General features: G+C 49.8%; 1 protein-coding gene across 1 annotated transcript in view; it reads left to right on the top strand.

Annotated features, from left to right (window-relative positions):
- The window catches only part of Flt1 (fms related receptor tyrosine kinase 1), a 167,845-nt gene that overhangs the window by 103,413 nt on the left and 43,337 nt on the right, over positions 1-21,095 (top strand). The window contains exons 15-16 of the mRNA XM_028878044.2: positions 9,611-9,742; positions 18,989-19,095. Of these exons, the coding sequence (XP_028733877.1) occupies positions 9,611-9,742; positions 18,989-19,095 (239 nt within the window). The remainder of the gene's footprint in view (positions 1-9,610; positions 9,743-18,988; positions 19,096-21,095) is intronic.

The raw sequence follows: 21,095 nt of genomic DNA, 5'->3' as shown, positions 1-21,095 counted from the left end.
CTACACTCAAGTGAACACACACACACACACACACACACACACACACACACACACAGAATTAAACAATTAAAAAAAAAATAAAGAAGATGCAGATTAAGTTTAGCCAAATCCAGCGGCATAACCTCTATGTCAGAAGTATAGACGGTCACACGACAAGAGAGGGACCCCTGTCCAGACTGATGAGCCTGTTAGGAAAGCAGATTTGTTTGTGCTGGAGAAGCAGGAAGTTCGAACGCACTGTGCATTTATTTAATCAAATATGGGAATCAAAAGCTCCACAGGTTTAGCGAGTTGTATCAAATGCCGTACTCTCTCTGAGACAATACAGTTCTCACACACAGCATCGCCATTGTCCCTCAGCATAAGGCATGACTGGAAAAATAATTTACGAAGTTCCTTGGAAATACCAAATACTAAAATAGCTAGACATATTTAAACACATGTGGACTAACCCCCCTGGATAACTGCTGATCACTTAATCACAAACTGATCCAACGCCCCTTTCCTCAATCAACTCACCAGGTCCCTGGGGTCTTACACTGGGGTCTTACACTGAGACTCGTACCCTTCAGGGTTCATAACAGATTCCTGCACACACATCCTAGAGTGAAGCTTCCCTCGTCTCTTTAGGACCACCAACACCTACACCATCCCCTGGATTATTCCTGTGCTCCAGGAACCTGGGTGTGTTTGTGCCTTATGAAGTGAAGTGGTGTGAATGTTCTGGCGACTGGGGGAAAGCCACAGACAGAGTTGGCACGAAAGGCAACATTAGCTGAAGACTCGCAAAGACCACAAAACCGTCCCTCCTCTGCCCTGCACTCCATTGCCGAGGGTCTTCGCGCATTTTGTCATCCCCCGGTCGCTGGAGGCCAGCCCGTTATTTGGCACAGAGCTAGACACCGGGGACTCAGAAAGACTAAGGCGGGGTTTCTGTTCTCCACACTGGAGCTGGCTAACAAGAAAGTCCGGGATCTGACGGCAAAATGGCACACGCCAGAGTAGGGCAGGCGCTGGGTGACTGAGTGCAGGAACAGAGCAGGGGTCCGAGAACGATGGAAGAGATCTCGCAACGTGGCTGGTCCAGGAACCAAAAGTAAAGCCTCAGCCATGAGGCAAAGAAACAGCGTGTGTAAAGCCGCAGCAGCTTAGCGTGAGCTGCAGAAAGATTCAAGACCCGAGAGCAGGGAGATATCAGAGCCTAACGCTGACGGGGCCAGGTCACAGAGGTCCTGGGTAACAAACCCCTGAGGGTTTACCCATGGATAGCATCCTCTCAGAGTCGTGTCTGGTCTACCCAGCATACACATCTTTATTGGCCCTCACAGTGAATGCCTAAGTGAACATGTGGGCCAACATTAAAAAATGCTAAGTTTGCCGGGCGACGGCGGCGCACGCCGTTAGATCCCAGCACTCGGGAGGCAGACACAGGAGGATCTTTGTGAGTTCAAGGCCAGCCTGGTCTACAGAGCAAGTGCCAAGACAGCCAGGGTTACACATAGAAACTCTGTCTCGAAAAACCCAAAAGGGGGGGGGGAGTAGTAAAAAAAATGAGAGTTTGAACATAAAAAATTCAGATACCTGCCTTTTCTTTAAAACATAAAAAGACAGTCCTAGAATTAAACCCCTACCCAGCACCCATGGGTGTGAACTAAGTGCAGGTCCCACTTTTAGACTGATGACAGGCTTTCTAAGTTTCGTAGACACAGTCACACACACACACCCCATTTTCCGTACCAGCTGCTTTAGTTGACGTTTTTGTAGGTAACTATGTCAGTCTTGCCCTGCTCCCTATTTGGCCAAGCTGATGCAGATTCTGATGGTCAGGAGGAGTCAGGGCCGGCAAGATGGCTCAGCAGGTTAGGAGGATGGCTGCCAGGGCCCGTACTGTGGAAGAGAGAAGCAAGCATGTCCCCTGGCCTCAGCACATGAGGCACCATGCCTCCGGTGAATAAGTGTGAAATTTTTTATTTAATAGAAAAAAGAAGTAGGGGCTGGAGAGATGGCTCAGCGGTTAAGAGCACTGACTGCTCTGTCAGAGGACCCGGGTTCAAATCCCAGCACTTATGAGCACCGACCTGGCAGCTCATAACTGCCTGTAACTCCAGCTCCGGGGTATCCGACACCTTCATACAGACATACATAAAGGTAAAACACTAATGCACATGAAATGAAAACAATAAATAAATTATAAAAAAAAAGAGAGAGAAGTAAATACTGAGTATACATAGGGGTGGGGTTAGTGTATGTTCAATGGCTGAAAAATCAACCTATTGGTTGTCTGAAGCTGCGGAAATAAATAAGAAAGCACATGAAAATGTCTTTGGCATCCTACTAGGAGCAAACTGGTAGACAATTATCAGCAACAAAAAGGCAGTAGCCTGTCTGTGAGTCTGCCTGCTCCTCTAATACTCATATCAGAAGGAGAAAGAAAAAATTCAGCTAGAGTGAACCCCTCAAAGAACTCAATACCAACGTGTGTAACAGGCAGAAGTACTACCCACCTGGGGCTGGAGAGACGGTTCAGCACTTAAGAGCATTGGCTGCTCTTCCAGAAGACCCAGGTTCAATTCCCAGCATCTGAATGGCAGCTCACAACCGCCTGTAACTCCAGTTCCAGGGGATCTGATGCCTTCTTCTGGCCTCTAGCTGCGTGCATGTAGTGTACAGAACATACATGCTGGCAAAACACACAAATATAAAATAAATATGACTGTATCTAGAAATAAAGGTAACTTTAAAAGCAAGTTATTTAAAAAGAAACTAAGAGCATTCAATGGCATACAAGTACCCCAAGAAGGAGAGGAAAAAAAGATCTCAAGAGAGCTGCTGTCTCTGGATAGGCATGTTTATCGTCAGGCAGGATGTAAGCTGACTGGGTGCCAGTCAGCAGCTCCGCCGTGCTTTTTGCAGAGCGTGACAGGACAGTAAAAAGCAGCAAGAATAGTCAGAAGCGTCTTGAAGAAAAGAAGGGATGTAAGACCACATAAGCCTTCAAGATGTATTACCAAAGGGGCCGGAGAGATGGCTCAGCAGCTAAGGGGGCTCTTCCAGAGGACCTGGGTCTGGCTCCCGTCTCCCAGAACCCACGTGGTGGCTCACGACCATCTGTAATTCCAGTTCCAGAGGATCTGATTACCTCTGTGGGCATTCCATGCATGTGGTACACGGACACACAGGTCAGCAAGCAACCTGTATACATGAAATAAAAAGAAGTCAACACAGGTCTTTCTAGAGATATGTTAGGAAGCATCGTGGTTTAAATGCTGTGGTACAGACGAATGGGCCCCTGACAGTAGAAAGCCTAGAAACAGAAACCCAGCTATATCGGAACTTGTATTCTCTGAACTGGCACCACAATTTGGCGTGGGGAAAAAACATTTTACTCAATAATTGACCTTTAATCCCAGCACTCAGAAGGCAGAGGCATGCTGATTTCTTTGAGTTTGAGGCCAACCTAGTCTATAGAGTGAGTTCCAAGATAACCAGGGCTACGTTGTGAGAGATACCACCCCCAAATGACACTGTGGTGCATATCTGTATAGTAGAGGTCAGCTCCTTGCCTCCCCCCACCCCCACAGTGCTCTCCAAAAGAAAACCCAGAGACAGAAAATGAGGAAAAAGCAAAACTCCAGTAAATATTTGTTTCTTTCTTTTTTAATTTCTTTGTTTCTTTGTTTTTTTTGTTTTGTTGTTGTTGTTGTTTGTGTTTTTGAGAAAGGGTCTCACTATGTAGCTCTGGTTATCCTGCCCCTGGCTCTCAAGTGCTGGGATTAAAGGCGTGTGCCACTACACCTGGCTTCCAGTAAATATTTTCATAGGTTTTTATGAAGGAAGGCACTTGATGATATTTAGAAAAGAGGTTTAAACAAGTAGCAAAAAACTACAAACTATAATAAATCATATTAAACTTGGCGGCCACAAGAAAAGGTGAGGGGAGAAGAGTATTTAAGGCATGGAAAAAAATACCCAGAGGAGCCTCAGTCAGTCTTTTTCCGCTATTTATGGTGTTCAGATGGGACCAGAGAGATGGGAAGTAACAAGGTTCAGAGCGCTGTAAGGAGATGTGAGCAGCCAGACGGGTTCTCACTCCTCCTCAGGCAGTCTCACAATCATCACAGACATGACTGCTTGTCATACCCCAGATCTTACATTTTCCAAAAGCCTCAACCACGCGGTGGCTCCAATTGTCTTGCCTCCTCCTTCCTCTCATGCTTCTGTGGTGCTGAGGATGGGACTCACAGCCTTGGGCATGTCGGGAAGTGCTCCACCACCGAGCTGCACCCCCAAAACCTGCACCCCTCAAATCTGCCAGCATGTCATTCATATTTATTTTCCCTGTTTCTGGGATGCTTGCAATGGAAAGCCCGTGTTACCCCCATTTTACAGAGGAAAACAATGGTCAGAGGGACGCAAGGACTTAGCCAAAGTCATCGGGGAGAACGCAGTGAAGAACACGTAGTTCCTCTTGCCTGGGCTTAAAATGCTGGCCTCTCCTTGGGCTCATCTCCTCCCATTCTTTAGCCAATAAAGCACCAATTCCTGCAGGCTGTTTCTTCCCATCCTCTCTCCCATCCCGGCTTGTGTGTGTGGCCAGGGTGGGGGTGGGGGCTGAGTGTGGGCCTCACCACCCTTTGCCTGGATTTCAAGGAGGGAACCGGACTGCCCCATGCTGCTCTTTCCTCATTCCAGCCCATCCTGCCTTCTGCTAGACTAAACTGCCCCAAATGCCACTTCCATGATGTCATTTCCACAGTCAAGTATCCGCAGGCCTCTCCTCCCGCGAGCTAGAACCGCTCCTGACTTCAGAGTCCCTCCTTAATCAGCCCGTCACTCAGAACAGGAGTTTGGGAAACAGAGGTGACTCACACACCCACAGAGGGATGTTCCGAGAGTGCAGATGAAGGAGCGGTTATGTCGCCCACTGCAGCCGGCCGGCCCGTGGGGTGGCTTTGGGCCTATGTTTGTGTTTTGTTTTACATGACACTGGTAGAAAAGGATAAACTAGTTTAGCATCCCTTCCAGCACAATGCTAACCAGCTAACCAGTTGGCCTCCTTTGCTTTTCTGTTGCTGTGGTAAAAACACTGACCAAAGCCAACCTAGGGAGGAGAGGGTTTATCTAGCTGACAGGTCGCAGTCCATCGCTGAGAGAAGCCAGGGCAGGACCTGGAGGCTGGAACTGAAGCAGAACCCACGGGGGAGTTCTGCTTACTGGCTTGTCCAGCCTGCTTTCTTATACAACCCGGGGCCATGTCGATCCTTAATCAAGAAAATGACGGCAGCTTTGCCAGCCAGCATGCCAGCGTGGATGGGGAAAATCTCACGGGGCCCCAGCCCTAAATGAAGAGCTAAAGAGGGAATTCATCTAATTCCCTAGGAATGAGCAACCTAATTGGTTTCCTGGCACAACTGGTCAGCCCCCAAAACGTATGTTTATGTGGACAGAGTCAGTGGGTTGAATTTACATAGTCATTCACTTACACACGTAGTTATATATTTTGTATATGTGTAAACAATAAACAAAAAAGATGCGGAGTTGAGATGGAGTGGAATGAAGTAGGGAAACGTGGGAGGGGTTGTAATTCCAGCAGTCGGGAGGTGGAGGCAGAAGGATCGTGAGTTCAAGGCCAGCCTTGGCTACATAGCAAGAGCCTGTCTCCAGAAAAAAGGAAAGAAGGAAGAAAATAAGGAAAAAACAGACGGCCCTGCTCCTTCCAGGCCACCTGAGCCCATGAACTCTGTTCCTCTTACTTGGAAAATTCTAATCCTGGCACCATGCCTCCCTCTCCCCTCCCTCTGTCCCAGATTATTTCTATCAGCACATAAAAATCCTGTAAACTTTTGCATCTTAAGAAAGAGTTTCTGGGCTCAGCAGTTAAGAGCAGGAACTGCTCTTCCAGAGGACCGGAGTTTGATTCCCAGGATCCACACCAGTCAGCTCAGAAACACCCGTGACTCTAGCTGCGAAAGATCTGGTGCCTCTGGTCTCCTTGGACATCTGCAGTCATGTGCACATACCCCAACACACACACACACACACACACACACACACACACACACACACACACACACACACTTCAAAACAGAAAAATAAATCTTTTTTTAAGTTCCTTTCCTGTGCTGTAGAGGTGGCTTATTGGTTAAGAACACGGGCTGCTCTTACAGAGAACCCAAGTTGGGTTTCCAGCACCCACCGGGCAGCAGCTCATAGCCATCCGTAACTGCAGCTCCAGGGAACCGAACACCTACTTCTGGCCTCTCTAGGCACTGCACAGACATGGTGTGCGGACATCTGCAGGGGCAACACACTCACACACAGAACATAAAAATAAATAAAATCTCAACATCTTCTCCAGCCACGCTGCTCTGCAGACACCCCTCGCTGTCTCCACTCGGTCACCCCGCTGTCTCTTTCTGTGACCTTGGTGGGGCTTTCTTCTCCACTGTGTCAAAGTGGGCGGTTAGCTTCCTTCCACGGAGGCTCTCAGCTCAGCTCGGCACTGTCAGTGAGAAAATGTCTCTTGTTGGTTCTTGTCACCTCCTGAGCCCCACACACACCCCACACCACCACCCACCCACCCCCCCCCCCCAGCGCCGACCCCCACTTGGCCGCTTCCCTCTCCTGTTCTAAGGTCGCCAGGGCTCCGGCTGTGGACTTCACTCCTCCCTCTGGACCGACTGAGCGTGGCATTTGTCTGCTGCTCTTGGACTGCAGCCTTCTCAGTGAGCACACACAGTGTCAAGTCCCGACCCCCTCCCCGCGCTCCGGGCGAATCCTCCCCTCGGATGTCAGTAGCCATCTTGAACTTAAATGCACGGAAAACGCCCGCGTGCTTGACGGCCGTCCCCTGTTCCACTCTCCCACGTCTTTCCCACTCCCAGACACTCCGCACCCCAGGTGTCCACACCACTGACTGAGAAGAAGCCAGCCTGCTCTTCATGGCCTGTTCGCACACACCACACCCCAATCCCTAAGCAAGCTGCTTCGTTCTCGGACAAAAACCCCGAAGTCCCTCCCACCTGTGGCACTGGGGCACTGGCTCCAGCCTTTCCGGAGAAGACCCCCCAAACCAGCCCCCCACTTTCCCTGTCTGCCCGCTGCCCCTGCCCGTACCATCCAACGGCTAGTGTCTTCTGTCTCGTTTTTTTCTTGTGATGCCGCGGAGGGGATCTAGAACCCCGCTTGTTTAAGGGAAGCACCCTAGCCTAGCACGGAGCTCCCTCCCCAGCTCGTCCTACAGTGGGTTGTTTGGGCTTAGGGCGGTTAGGCTGAGTTGCTTGCTTGTGTTTCTGAAACAAGGCCGTGTAGCGCAGGATGGCCTCAAGCTCACCGTGTAGCTGAGGCTAACCTTCAGCTCCTAATCTTCTTGTCTCTACCTCTCACGAGTGAGGGTTACAGGAGCGTGCCACCGCACTCAGCTCTCCGGTATATTCAGTTATTTATTATTTTGTATGTATGTATGTATGTATGTGTATTATTTTTATTTTATTATTATTTTTTTAATGTATGAGTGTATCCAGAAGAGGCCGTGGGATCTCCTGGAACCGGAGTTACAGGCAGTTGTGAACTGCCTGCTATGGGTATTGAGAATGGAACCCATGCCCTCTGGAAGGGCAACAAGTGCTCTTAACTGCTGGGCCATCTCTCCAGCCCTCTCCAGTGGTTTTTGAGCAGTGGAGAACACACCAAATCTTAAATGCTTATGATGCCTGGGGGCAGGTGAGGCAGGATCTGGGCGCTGACCATTTCTCTCTTCTGCCTGCTTACTGCACACTAGCCACAGGTCTTCTTCCTTCTCTCCTCCTCCTCCTCCTCTTTTTTAGACTTATTTATTTTATGTTTATGGGTGGTTGCCTGCATGTATGCACATGCATCATGTGCATGCCTGGCACCCACAGAGGTCAGAAGAAAGCATCGGCTCCCCTGTGTTGTTGATGGTTGTGAGCCACCATGTGGGTGCTGGAAACCGAACCTGGGTCCTCTGCAAGAAGAACAGGTGCTCTTAAGCACTGAGCCATCTCAGCCCCTTGTGTCTTACACAGGCTCATTCCTGGCCCAGGGTCTACACATCTGCTACTCACTCTGCTTAGAACGCTCTTTCCACCGCTGTAGGGATGCTTCCTTCCTGCAGGTCTCTGCTCAGAGGCCACCTCCCAGAAGAGCTGTCCCTGAAGGACTTAGATGGCCCTGTCTGCAACAGCCTCCTCTGCCTCTCCTTCCCCTGACCCTCTCAGTCAGTCTGCCTGCTCCATGGGCTTTATTGTAAACTTGAATGTGAAGCCTCTAAGCAAGGATGTGACTGGTTGGCCTGTTATGGTCTCACCAGTCTCTAAAAGCCGCTAGTACATAAAAGAGGCTTTCATATGAATGAACAAATCACTTTTGAAAAAGTCCACTTTTGAAAAAGATTAAAGGGGCAGCGGAATGCTCAGTGGTCGCGTGTTTGTGTAAATCTCTGGGTTTAATTGGGAAGGGAGACAGAGAAAAGACTAATAAAACAATGTGTAGGGGTATGAGGGCTGGTGTTTACCTCATCTATCTATCTATCTATCTATCTATCTATCTATCTATCTATCATCTATCTATCTATCTATCTATCTATCATCTATCATCTGTTTATCATCTATCATCTATCTATCAGTCTATCATCTATCATCCATCTATCTATCTATTATCCATATATCATCTATCATTTATCTATCATCTGTCTATCATCATCTATTTATCTATCATCTCATTTGTACGTATTCACGTGTGGTCAGGACCAGCCCTCAGGACATGTTCACGTCTACTTCTTGTCTCCTACCCTCCTTTCACACCTCACCCCTGACAGTCCTTCAGACTGTGGCTCGAGGGCCACCTCCTTCCTCTCCATGCAGCCTTCCTGAGATGCTTGCACTCTTGTGGGCTGTCTATGCTCCAGACGTGGACTGACAGGAGATTAATACCAAGTAAATACCTGGTGACAGTACTTGGTGTAGATGTCTGTGTCTCAAAGCCTTCCAGGGGGTCTGGAAATTCATGAGAGAACTTCCATCACTACCCCAGTCTGGGTAGTACTGAATATTAAGTACTTACATCTACTGAGCACTCACTACCACGAAACACATGGACTGAGTGGGAACTGCTTTCATTTTATATCAAGACTGGGGAAATAAAACACAGACAGAGTAAGTGATTTGCCTATAGTGCTAAGGTGGGGATTCAAACAGAGCGAAGCCCAAGCTCTTCACCTCCATGCTGTACCACCACATGACAGGCACATGACAAAGGACCCTAGTCCACACATGTGCTGGGTCAAGCTGCTCGGTCTTGGTCAGATAGCCTAATACTGGGTCTCCGTGTTCTCTGTGTGAGGGGACAGGACAGCACCTTCTGAGTGTGTGGAAGCATCAAGCTGTGGCGTGGGTGCTGTGGAGCCTGGCTCCCGGCAGACGTGGGGCAGATGCTGGTTAGCCCAGCCGGGAGTGGGGGGATGACCCGCTCTGGAGTTAAGGGAAGCTCAGAACATCTTCTGGAAGCCGAGGGTAGGCAGGCACCGGGCTTCCTGTGGGCTGTTGGTGTTTGTCCTCCAGACCTGCTAATCTAAACATCTCTCGCTCCCCAGGAATTATTTTAGGACCGGGAAACAGCACGCTGTTTATTGAAAGAGTCACAGAAGACGATGAAGGTGTCTATAGGTGCAGGGCGGCCAACCCGAAGGGAGCCGTGGAAAGCGCAGCCTACCTCACCGTGCAAGGTAAACAGCTGGCAGATGCGACACCTGTTTCCCTGTTGGCTTAACCTCCCACCTCCTGGTCTCCTCCGGCAGCCCAGTGGGTGCTTTCCTGCCTGCCGCTTTCTCTGTTCTGGACACTGCTGACACTCTGTCTGCAGGCAGAGGCTGGCTGTCCTCGGGGAGCCCCAGGCCAGCATTCTCAGCAGGGGAAGTACTTCCGGGAAGAGGGGATCCTGGTGTGCTCCCGACACTGTGGACAGTGTGACTCACAATGCCCCCAAGGGGTCCACATCTGTGAGAAATAAGGCCGGGAAGAAAGGAAATGGGGGGGAGGGGGGGACATCCATTGAAATTGTTCATCCCCGCCCCACCCCCTTTCCTGAGTCCTAGAAATTAGACACGAGTTACTTTTTCCTCAGCTGGTTTTTAACATGAGGAGACACAAAAAAATTCTCAGACGCAAGGCACACTGAATGGCTCACACCTCAGAGACAGCCCTAGGCGCTTCCTGGGCCCCAGTTTGTCAGAGAGCAAAGCATAAGGTAGCTGGGCCCTGCTCTGACTACAGCCATGTGGCTTCCGTTCGGAAGACAGTCTCACCCCAGGCTTCGGTTCTCCCATGCCAAGCACCATCCCAACCCTAGCGATTACAGCGTCAGAGCACTGAGCGTGTGCACCTCTTAGAGCTCACCATCGATGGCATCCTGAGATTCGACGTGAGAAGGTGGGATTTGTTCGGTAGCCGGTCCACAGTGCTCAGCCGTGTGTATGAGAGCGTGTGCGTGCTTCTGGGGACAAGCCAAGAAGGAAGAAAGGCTGAAACTATTCTACCACAAATCCTTACTTCCAAAACGAGGGCCATATTCCCCAAACAGCCTGACGAATGGTCGTACGTCTCCCAAATCCTCCTTGTTTTACAATCGTCTTCCAACTCTGCCACACATCAAGAGAAACTAAGCAAGCATCTCACTTGAACAGCCTTTCTCGAAGGTCTGCTCCTCTGTCTTTGGCGTGGACCTCAGGTATCACCACTGCAGCCGCTCCAGCAGGCCAAGGAAAAGCAGAAAACAGGAGACGCCCCTCGGCCTGGCTTGAGTTCGGAAGCCCCCAGAGGCAGGAAGCAGTAACTTGACTCTTGGTTACTCTCAGTCAGGCAGGGACAGCCCTGATGAAGAAAGCTCCCTTTCTTCTGAGACTCTCCTCAGCCCACCACACGCCGGCTTTGCCTTGCTGAGTACCTGTTCCCATGTTCTCTAATGGGTAATACGGTCAGCGGGGGGATTGCGAGAGACCCTGATGTGAAGTCAGAGTGTGCATGCCAGTTGTAAATCTTCCCTCTTTTGCCAGGATAGCCCGGACTTCTCAGGAGCCAGGTCACTTGGCCTTGGCTTTACAGCATCTGTGACCCCAGCATTCACCGGTGACAGCTTTCCAAAGCCCCGATGGTGAGGTTTTGGGGATGCAGGCGTCAGCTCCATATAAGGATAGAATTTGAAATAGAGAGCAGTTTGCAAGTTGACAGGGCATACACCTCAGAGAAGCCCACACATATGAGTTAGGTCCAGTTTCTTGAAGTACTCTGGGCTCCCTGAATTAATGTGGCCATGTGATGCTGTTCAGAGCAGTTGTCCACGGTTATCTGCAGCTCACTTGATAACAGAAATTGGATTCTCGCCCTTGAACGCATGACTCATGTCACTGAGGGACACTGAAGCATCCCTGAGCTTCAGACGTGGTTTCCTGGTACACTCCTGTCTTGTCCAGTTGAGTTTAGGAAATCTGGGCACATGGGTTGTGTCTGTGGCTATGTTTAACAGATTTTAAAGAGGTTCAGGAATCCGTCAGGAAGGAAACGGTCTGCTCATTTTATTTCCTTTAAAAAAGGAGTCTTATACTCAGAGATAAAACAATGTGTTATTTTTGTATCTGAAAAGGATAAATGGACTGTGGAGTCAAAGTGGTTTCTTTAAATAATCCCCGGTTTTGTTTGGTTTGGACTGGACCTTGAGCATATGTGGAACCCCCCACCCCCACCCCCAGGAAAGGTGTCCAGTGTCAAGACCACAGTAAAAGTGTCAGCAATCAAGATCATTTCTGAAATGAACATATTTGGCCCATTTGTATCCAAAGACCCAACTGAGCTCTGACGATTCTCCTTGAGGCTGATGACTATGCTCCACGCAAGAACTTGTCCGACAACAGACCTGGGCATCACTGTACGTTAACGGTATTGGTAATGACACAGGACAGAGCAGCTCAGAGAATGACTGCCATTAGAGGCTTCTGCTGAAGACGACTGGATAGCTTGAGAGACGACACAAAGAGGTCCCAGCTGGATGCTGGCCACGGATACAGAACTGTATCCCAGATACAGTTCGCCACGGCACCTGCACACTCACATCTGCTCGAGAAAGGACCCGTGCAGTGAGAAGCCTGCGCCACAGTCCCTAATTAGATTCCGAGGCTTAAGAATAAAAACAGCTCAAAACAAACCTAGCACGTTTCTCTGTGTTCTACACTGTAGTCAGTGTCCTCCTGCTCCCCACCAGGTCCTGTGACCTGCAGCCTGCCCTCCCCTCCCCCACACCTGTCCTCCTGAATGCTAAACTAACTTGGCCCTTCATGTTTCTCCTCTCATGGATGCTGGCAGTTTTCAGGGGTGTCCCAAGTAACAAACGATGCTCAGAATAGATGAATTACCTGTTCCTAATTGCACATGGGAGCTTAAGGGCCCTAAATACACACAACTCTCTCTCTCTCTCTCTCTCTCTCTCTCTCTCTCTCTCTCTCTCTCTCTCTCTTTTAAACTTTCAACTCCAAACTATAGGATAAACCTCACCTTAGCAGAGAATTTTAAAAATGGTACCAAAATTCAGTTAAGGTGAATTAAGATCTTTGTAGATAGTTCTTAATATAAATAAATAATATAAATAAAACAAATTTTGTAGAAGCAAAATAATTAGACTTCAAACATAGCCATCTCATTTCTTCCCATGAAGACCAGGGAATAAGAATCTACACAAGGTATCCCCGACATAGATGGTAGCTTCATTAACTGGTGTTAGGCCCTGGGAAGACTTGGGCCTATCAGTTATACCTTGTCTTGTCAAGCACATGATACACTGTGTTAAGCAAGCATATATACACTAGTCTACTTAATTTTTTTATTATTATGTTTATGGGTGTTTCATCTACATGTACAAATGTGCATCATATGCCTGCAATGCTTGCAGAGACCAGAAGAGGGCATCAGAGACCCTGGAATTGGAGGTGCAGAGGGTTGAGAGTCAACAAGTAGGTGCTGGGAATCGAACCCAGGTCCTCTAGAAGAGCAGCCAGTGTTCTTAACCACCGAACCATCCTTCCATCCCCTTGCCCCACTCTTTGCTTAAATTTTGCAGCAATCCTGTGGGAAAGTCCGGTTGTTGAAAATAAGACTCTAGTAAGGTCAAATAACATCCCAGGACCAGCAGGCCAGGCTTCAGTGAGGGGGCTGGGAATGCTTGACTCCCTCTCCCTGATGTGCCTCATGTCACACGGTGAGTGGGAGCTGTCTCAGCAGCGGGGTGTCTCTGTTTCAGGAGCTGAGTCACTTGTGGGGGGGCTCTCCTCTGTCCTAGTATTTCCGTTCCTGCCGTACAAAGTGGGAGTGTGAATTGCGGCTGACGCGCCTTTCCAGGGCTGGTACAGGATGAGGAGACGGTGTCGTGATAAACTCTGAAGTGTTAGCTATTATTGGTGTTGGTCCATGTGGTCCTCAACTCCAGCAGAGCTGTCAGCCTTATAAATGTGAGTCACCCAGATGGCGTCCCAGACCACAGCATTCCTGTTTGCCTTGAGGACTAGCTTGTTGTGATAAAAACGAATTACCAAGAAAAATGTTACAAACTGCAATTTCAATTGTTTGTTTTTTAATTACTCTCAAAAAGTTACTTCAAATTTAATTCAAATATAGTAGATCTACACATCACAGTCCTGAAGAAAAGATCCAAACTGGTCTCTACAGATTCTTAAAAAGCATCAAAAACCGTTACAAAGATCTACAGGCCAGTAAGTGACAGGGAAGCCATGTCGAACTTGAGGCAGATGACGGCACTTGTGTTGAGCTTGTTAGAATGTGGCCTAATCTTTCCTCATATGTATAGGTCTTTACTGACTTTCTCTGGGCCTGAGGTAAAAACACAAAAGGAACATATTTCTGCTACATTATTTGTGACTTCAAATTAACAGTAAACTTCAAAATAACAGTAGATGCTAGATCACCTAACCCACACTGTGGGCTCAGGTACAGCCTTATGAGAAGGTGGTTACTCTAAAAGATGCCAGGCAATTGTGCTAAAATCTGGTTTGTTTTAGGCAGAAAAGGCAAGCTATGATGCGTGGAGTGTGCCTGACAGAAAAGAAGTAAAGCAAAACCAAATCAAACTCAACTGTCTTGCACTTGAGGTCCAAAAAGTGATGAGGGAAAATAAAATTTTACTTATTTATTTTTATTTTACTAAATATGTGTGTGTGCCCATGTTTTACCTGCGTGTACATCTGTGTACTGTGTGTGTGTGCCTGGTGCCTGAGGAGGCCAGAAGAGGGTGTCGGATCCCTTGGAACTGGAGTCACAGATGATTGTGAGCTGTGGTGCTGGGAATTGAACCCGGGTCCTCTGCAAAAGCAACAGGTGCTCTTAACTCCTGAGCCATCTCTCCAGCCCATAAAACCATACTTAAAGGTTTAAAGGGGTTGAGATAAGGGGAGAGAGAGGGAGGAAAGTTTCAAACCATACTTAACAGCAGTTTGCACATTATCTTTAATTTTTAAAAGAAACCGAGGCTTTGGTCTGCCACACAGCTGCTCACAGGATCACACAAGGCATCTTCCCAATTCCTGATGGCACACTCCCCCCAACCCCCACCCCCAGGTGTAGTTGAAAGTTTTCTCTGGTCCTGCCCGGCCATGCAGTCTGGACAAATCTCTCCCACCCACCATCCTGCAGCCACTTATAAAATAATCACTCAGAGGCTTAATATTATTTACAAACTGTATGGCCTATGGAAGGCCTCTTGCCAGCTAGCTCTTATATCTTAAATTACTCTATTTCTATTAATCCGTGTTTTGCCACGTGTTCCATGGCTTTCCCAGTCTGCTGGCATGTTGCTCCTTGGGCGGCAGACTGGCATCTCTCTGCCTCTGCCTTTCTTCTTCCTGTCTCTCTCTTGGATTTCCTGCCTGACTATGACCTGACTCACCATAGGCCAATCATAGCAACTCACAGTGTACAGAAAGACATCCCACAGCCCCCGGGGCCGGGTAGGCTCTGGGGCCAAGTCTCTCTGGTGATGTCCTTCTTGGAACTCACCTGTTATTGTATTCTTTGAGCTGACTGCCGGCTCTGTGGCCTGCCCTGCCCCACACAGAACCACGTGCCGGGCCAGTGTGTGGATGCCTAGCTACTGCGAAAACATCCGAACCTTCTCTTCTCTGAGGTTGGCCTACCCAGCTGAAGCCTACCCTGGTAACTGTCCTGCAAAGGTGGGCTGCCAGTGTGTGCAGCCCAGACTGTGCACCAAGAGCTGCCGTCGCCACTAGAAAGGATCAAGACACCATGCAATGAAGACTCTTGACAAGATCTACCACCCCTCAGCGTCCAGCCTAGCTGCTAAGTGGTACCCGGAGGGATGACAGGAAGCCTGGGAAGGCAACCACATTTGTCTGTGCAAGAGAGTGGGAATGGACAGCAAGGGGCACCGTTATCAAATACTCTTGGTCACCTTCTCGTCAACATCCCGAGGAAAAACAGCCATGGACTGCATCCTTGTACACACATTTGAGGGGACCGATGTTCCTGAGACCAGCACTCACTCCTAACACAGATCAAGTCTCATCCACTTTGCCTCTGGCCCTGAGCTGTTTTGTGTACTGAACTAATTGCCTGTCACCAGCCAGTGTTGAAGCTGGGTTTAGCCAGGCTAGTGTGTAGGGAAAGCACCCAAGAGGTTCATCAGCCTGCCAGCCAAAGCCTGTCCTGGCAGCCCTTTAGGAGAGAGAGACAGACAGACTATCAGATGAGACCACAGATGCCACGGTGTGTGTGGTAAAGGGCTAAGATGAATACTAGCCAGCAGTGAGAACTATTGTTAGAGCCTAATGATTATCCTTCTTAAACGTTTTCTAGTGAGTTGGTCCTTAAATACCTGTTTACACACAACTAGTCCCATTGACAGGAACTTTGCTTGAGTAAGGACTATGGAATTAGACTTGGGCGCCAGCTTCCTGTCCCACGGAATGTGGCGGGAACGTTCCCCCAGACAGAGAGGGCCACTCGCTTCACATTCCATTCGAGGAGAGTGTGGAAAGCCCCTGTGAGAAGACAGTGATTTCAGCAACTGCGACCGTCGGAGGCCACTGCGGGCTGCCTTCATAAGGTTCCAGTCTTACCACAGAACTTATTTGCAGCATAAGCCAGTGCGTACGTGCGTGCGTGTGCGTGTGCAGTTGAAGAAATCCATACTCACAGGAACTTTGGCTTACAGGTTTTCCACTCTGAGGATGCATAGTGAGACTGAAGGACAAAAGAAGATATAAGACCTAAGCATTTAAATTTTTAAATTAATTTTTAAAATTGGGAGCAAGGCTGGAGAGCCAGCTCAGCAGTTGAGAGCACTGGCTGCTCTTGCAGAGGACCTGGTTCGGTTCCCAGCCTCCACATGGCACATGGTGGCTCACAACCATCTGTAACTGCAGTTCCAGAGGGTCCAGTGCCCTCTTCTGGCCTCCACAGACGCTGGCACATATGCATACATGCGGGCAAAATACCCACGACATAAAATAAAAGTAAACCAGTCTTTAAAAAAAAAAAGAAAAAGGCAGTGTTAGGCCCAGAAGCCAGGGCCTTCTCAGGCAAAGCACATACCTCCACTGAGCTGCACGGCCAGCTCACCATTTGAATTTTATCCTCACGGTCATAGAGGGCACACGTCGGCACCCGCTGAGACAGACGAATGACAGGATTGAATCTATGGCCTGGAAAGGAGTGGAGGGGACTGGAGACAGGCAGGGCTGGGTAGAAGAGAACTGAAGAGGTCCCCTAGGCAGTGATAACGGGGTGAGAGAGACACCTTCACAAGCAGAAAGCAGAGCAGGTAGGACAGAGAACGTTCCCTCTCTGAAGCGATTAACAGGCTCTCGTAAAGGCTCAGAAGACAGGAGAGGAGGAGAAAGGGACGATCCCCTTAGATGCGGTGGTTGAGCACAGGACTCAGATCGGCTGGGTTAAAACCACAGCCCCCCCACTCACAGGCAAGAGGCGTCATCTCTTGGGCTGGAGAGATGGCTCAGAGGTTAAGAACACCGGCTGCACTTCCAGAGGTCCTGAGTTCAATTCCCAGCACCCACATGGTGGCTCACAACCATCTGTAATGAGAACTGGTGCCCTCTTCTGTATACATAATAAATAAATAAGTCTTTAAAAAAAAAAAAAAAGAGGCGTCCTCTCTCAGCACCCTCAACTTCCTCACTCAAGAATGGGGAGACGCAGCTCAGGGGATTGGCCGGGGTCTTGGTCTTCAGAGGAGTCCCCAGAACAGAAGGCTCTCAGCCAGCTGTCACTCACAGGTTTCCGGCGTTGCACACTTGCCGTAACGGTGCGGGACACTTTTGCCTGCAGCCTTGCCCTCAGGGTATGCCTGTGATGCTCCGGTCCCAGCCTGTGCCTCCTAGCAGCATCCCGCCATCTACACCGTCACATGAGCATGTGGGCTTACATCGCCATGCCACGCATGCGCACGGATCACGTGATCACGCAGCGTGAACGGATTACGTAGGCTGTAAGGCCCTGGGATGACTCAGCATCTTGCCTGGCTACCGGACAGAGCATGTACAGTCACGTAGCCGGGGGAGTGGCTAGGAGTTCCAATGGTTATAGCGGCACACGCCTATAACCTCCACTTGGAGGGGGGCGGGGCCAAGGAAGGTCACAGTCATCCTTGGCGATGCACGTGAGTTTGAGGCCCGCTTGGCTTACGTGTGTGAGAGACCCTGTTTCACAGGATAGAAAATAAAGTCAGGCCAATGTGCCTGTGTTTGCTGTGAGGCAGCTGGTTTGGCTCACGGGGATTCTTGAATGTTCCGACTCTCCGGCCCCCTACGGTTGCTGTAGCAGAACTTAGCTGAACTCAAAGAACCCCACAGTGAGGTACTGGTGTTTGAAGCTGAGACACTGCTGTCTTGTATCCATGCGGTGGGTGTGAACACACCATACTTGTAAGTGGCCAGGGATTGATCAGCAGACACCCCCCACCCCCATCATGCCTAGGAAGAACGAGTCTCACCCAGCCTTGGCCTAACTTCCTCTGTCAAATCACAGGAGAGGGTGCCTCTTCAGACCTCCCAGGGACTTGCCCCCTGGAATCTCTAGGAGGGCACCCTGCTCGGCCCGGTGGGCTCTTCCCTTACTGAGTGTACGCTGCTCGCTTCGGGAGGCATCACTGGTCTCTCTCTGGGAGGACACTGCTCAGCTTTTGCACTCTTGTTTTTTTTAAATAATTTATTTAAATTTACTTTTTGTACATTGGTGTGAAGGTGTCAGATCCCCTGGAACTAGAGTCACAGACGGTTGTGAGCTGCCACGTGGGTGCTGGGAATTGAACCCGGGTCCTCTGGAAGAGCAACCAGTGCTCCTATCCACAGAAGCATCTCTCCAGCCCCCAGCTTTTGCACTCTTAACCCTGGAATGGATGTGACCGGGAAGGTCCTTGGTCTCCTCTTCCCTTTCAGCCGCTGCGGAGGTCAGAGCCCCAGACACAGGGGACAGGACTGGGGGTCGTTCAGAGTGGCTGCCCCAGGAGAAGCAGGCAGGCAGTCGGGACTGTCCTTGAGTTTTATTTTTATTTTCAATGTCAGCTTTGAAGAATTTTGTGAGTCCCAAAGGGGCCCTTTTATGTCTCTCTCTCTTTTTTTTCTTTAGAATTTCCTCTAAAACCAATCAGGGAGATTTAATATATTCCATATTTAGCAATTTAATCATCTCCCCACCACCACCCCCGCCTTAATTTCCCTCCATCTTTACTTTCTCCTCTGATGTTTAATTAAGCATTTCTGAGAACACCATTTTCAAAGAGCAGAATTTCCAGAAAGTCCTCTAGGTGTGAGCTCGTGGCGTGCCTTAGAAGATAAGACTTGTACTCCGGCAGATGCCCAGCCAGAGCGAGCGGAGGCGCCGCCGCCGCGTCCGAGGGTTTCCTTGTACTAGCATCTTGGTGATTTTTCTCTCTCTAGGATCCTCAGACAAGTCAAACCTGGAGCTGATCACTCTCACGTGCACCTGCGTGGCTGCGACTCTCTTCTGGCTCCTTTTAACGCTCTTCATCCGGAAACTGAAACAGGTAAGAATGCAGAAGAAAAGATCACTAAGGCATGCAACCGCCCCCCCTCCTCCGTGTGAGCATGTCCATCCATGTCATCCTTGTTCGGCCTCACTTAGGCAGCCATACTGTTGAGCCATCATAGAGCTACTATGACGGGGTCCTCGTCCCTAAACTATGGGCCGCTAAGGAGTGCTGAGAGGAGGAGAATTAGCCTCTCCCAGGGATGACACCCTAGTTGCTTATCCGTTACCCAGTGGTCAGTCCTGAAATCACATACAGACAAGCAACACTAAACAGACTCAGCAGGTCATATTTGCTCAGGGAGTGCGAGGCCAGCCTGGCCCACAAAGTGAGTTCCAGGACAGCCAGCGAGACACAGAGAGACCCTGTCTCAACGCCCCTCCCCCTACAGAAAGGAAAGACGTCAAAGGGCAAGTGAAATGAAGACCCACGTCTGACCTGGCTCTGCTCTGTTTCCCATGAGTCTGTGTGGTGCAGGGGGTGAGCCCCTGTGCCGGGCCCTCTGGGGACCTTGGAGAGCAGCCGCTACTGCGTGCAGTCTGGAAGGAGACGGTTTGGACTCCAGCGCACAGCCAAATGCCACCCTGTAACTCTGCATTAGGTCTAAGGTGTAAGGATAGCGGAGCAAACCTGGGCACCGCGGTGGCGCACGCCTGCAATCCCGGCACTCAGGAGGCAGAAGCAGGAGGATTGCAAGTTTGCGGCCAGCCTGGACAACTTAATGAGACCCTGCTTCAGAAAATGGAAGGGAGGGGGAGGGAGGGGGCAGGGGAGGGGAAGAGAAGGGAAGGAAGGGCATGGCTACTCCAAATGTGAAGAGGGGTGTAGACGACGGAGGGAACAGCGTTAGAGGGAGCAGCTGGGACGGCCGAGGCCAGGCCAGCAGAGGGCTGCTAAGTCCGGCTGGGCAGGGCCTTGGAGGAGGCAATGCCAAGAAGCGGGTCTGCCGGCTGAAGGCGAGGGCAGGCGGAGGAGGAGGAGGAGGAGGAGGAGGAGGAGGAGGAGGAGGAGGAGTGCTAAGTGAGGTGTGGTCAGAAGAAGCTGCTACTCCAGTTGGGGAGGGGGTGGGGCGTGTTTGTTCTCGTCTTGAAGACCAGATCCAGCGAGAGCCGACCCCCAGGCACGTAGGAAATGCAGTCAAGTGGGGTGAGGAAGAAGCCTGCGACCCGCTGGAGGGGTAAGAGTTGAGAGATCTTTAGGAGGGAGTATCAACTGGACCTAAGGAAGCCTGGGTTTCTGCTTTTTCTTTCTTTTTTTGTTTGTTTGTTTGTTGTTTTTTTGTTTTGTTTTGGGGGGTTTTGTTTTGTTTTTGAGACAGGGTTTCACTGTGTAGCGCTGTGAACTCACTACATAGACCAGGCTGGCCTCGAACTCACAGAGGTCCACCTGCCTCTGCCTCCCCAGTGCTGGGAGTAAAGGCGTTCACCGCTGCCGCCGCCACCACCACCCAATGGTTCCTGCATTTTCCTAGAGATTCTCCTTCATGGTTGTCCCAGGTCTTGTGAGAAACACCTTGTACAGGGTCTCCGTTCGTATCAGAGAGGTATTATTATTCCCATTTGAATGAGGGAAACTGAGGTTCCCTGAGGTGAAGACATGGGTCCAGATGTCACGACAGGAGTCGAGTTTTGAGCACGGGCCGTCTGACCTCTGACTGATACTCAAAATCTTAAGGCACGCATGCTTGGTAGTTGGAATGGGACAGGTGGCTGGCAGCAGCCTTCCACGTCCACAAAGGACATCAGGCTTTTGGCACACGGAATCTGTGGCTTTAAGACCTGATGAGGTCACTGCTTTAGAAGCAAACAATAGTTTTGATATTTTTGTGTCATGTCTGTCCTGTCCCCCCCCAGCTAAGGGCCTTGCGCTTGCTAAATCCCCAACCCCAAACAATAGTTTTCAAGGAGAAAATACATCTCCTGGGGGAATACTTGCAAAAAAAAAGCATACTTGCTGAATCTGGGGTGGAGGCACAAAACTGGAGTAGCCCAAGGGAC

Source organism: Peromyscus leucopus, chromosome 23 (genome assembly GCF_004664715.2).
Source record: "Peromyscus leucopus breed LL Stock chromosome 23, UCI_PerLeu_2.1, whole genome shotgun sequence".
Lineage (NCBI taxonomy): Eukaryota > Metazoa > Chordata > Mammalia > Rodentia > Cricetidae > Peromyscus > Peromyscus leucopus.
Note: the sequence above shows the minus strand (reverse complement) of the source record. Positions and strands in the feature narration are given on the sequence as shown.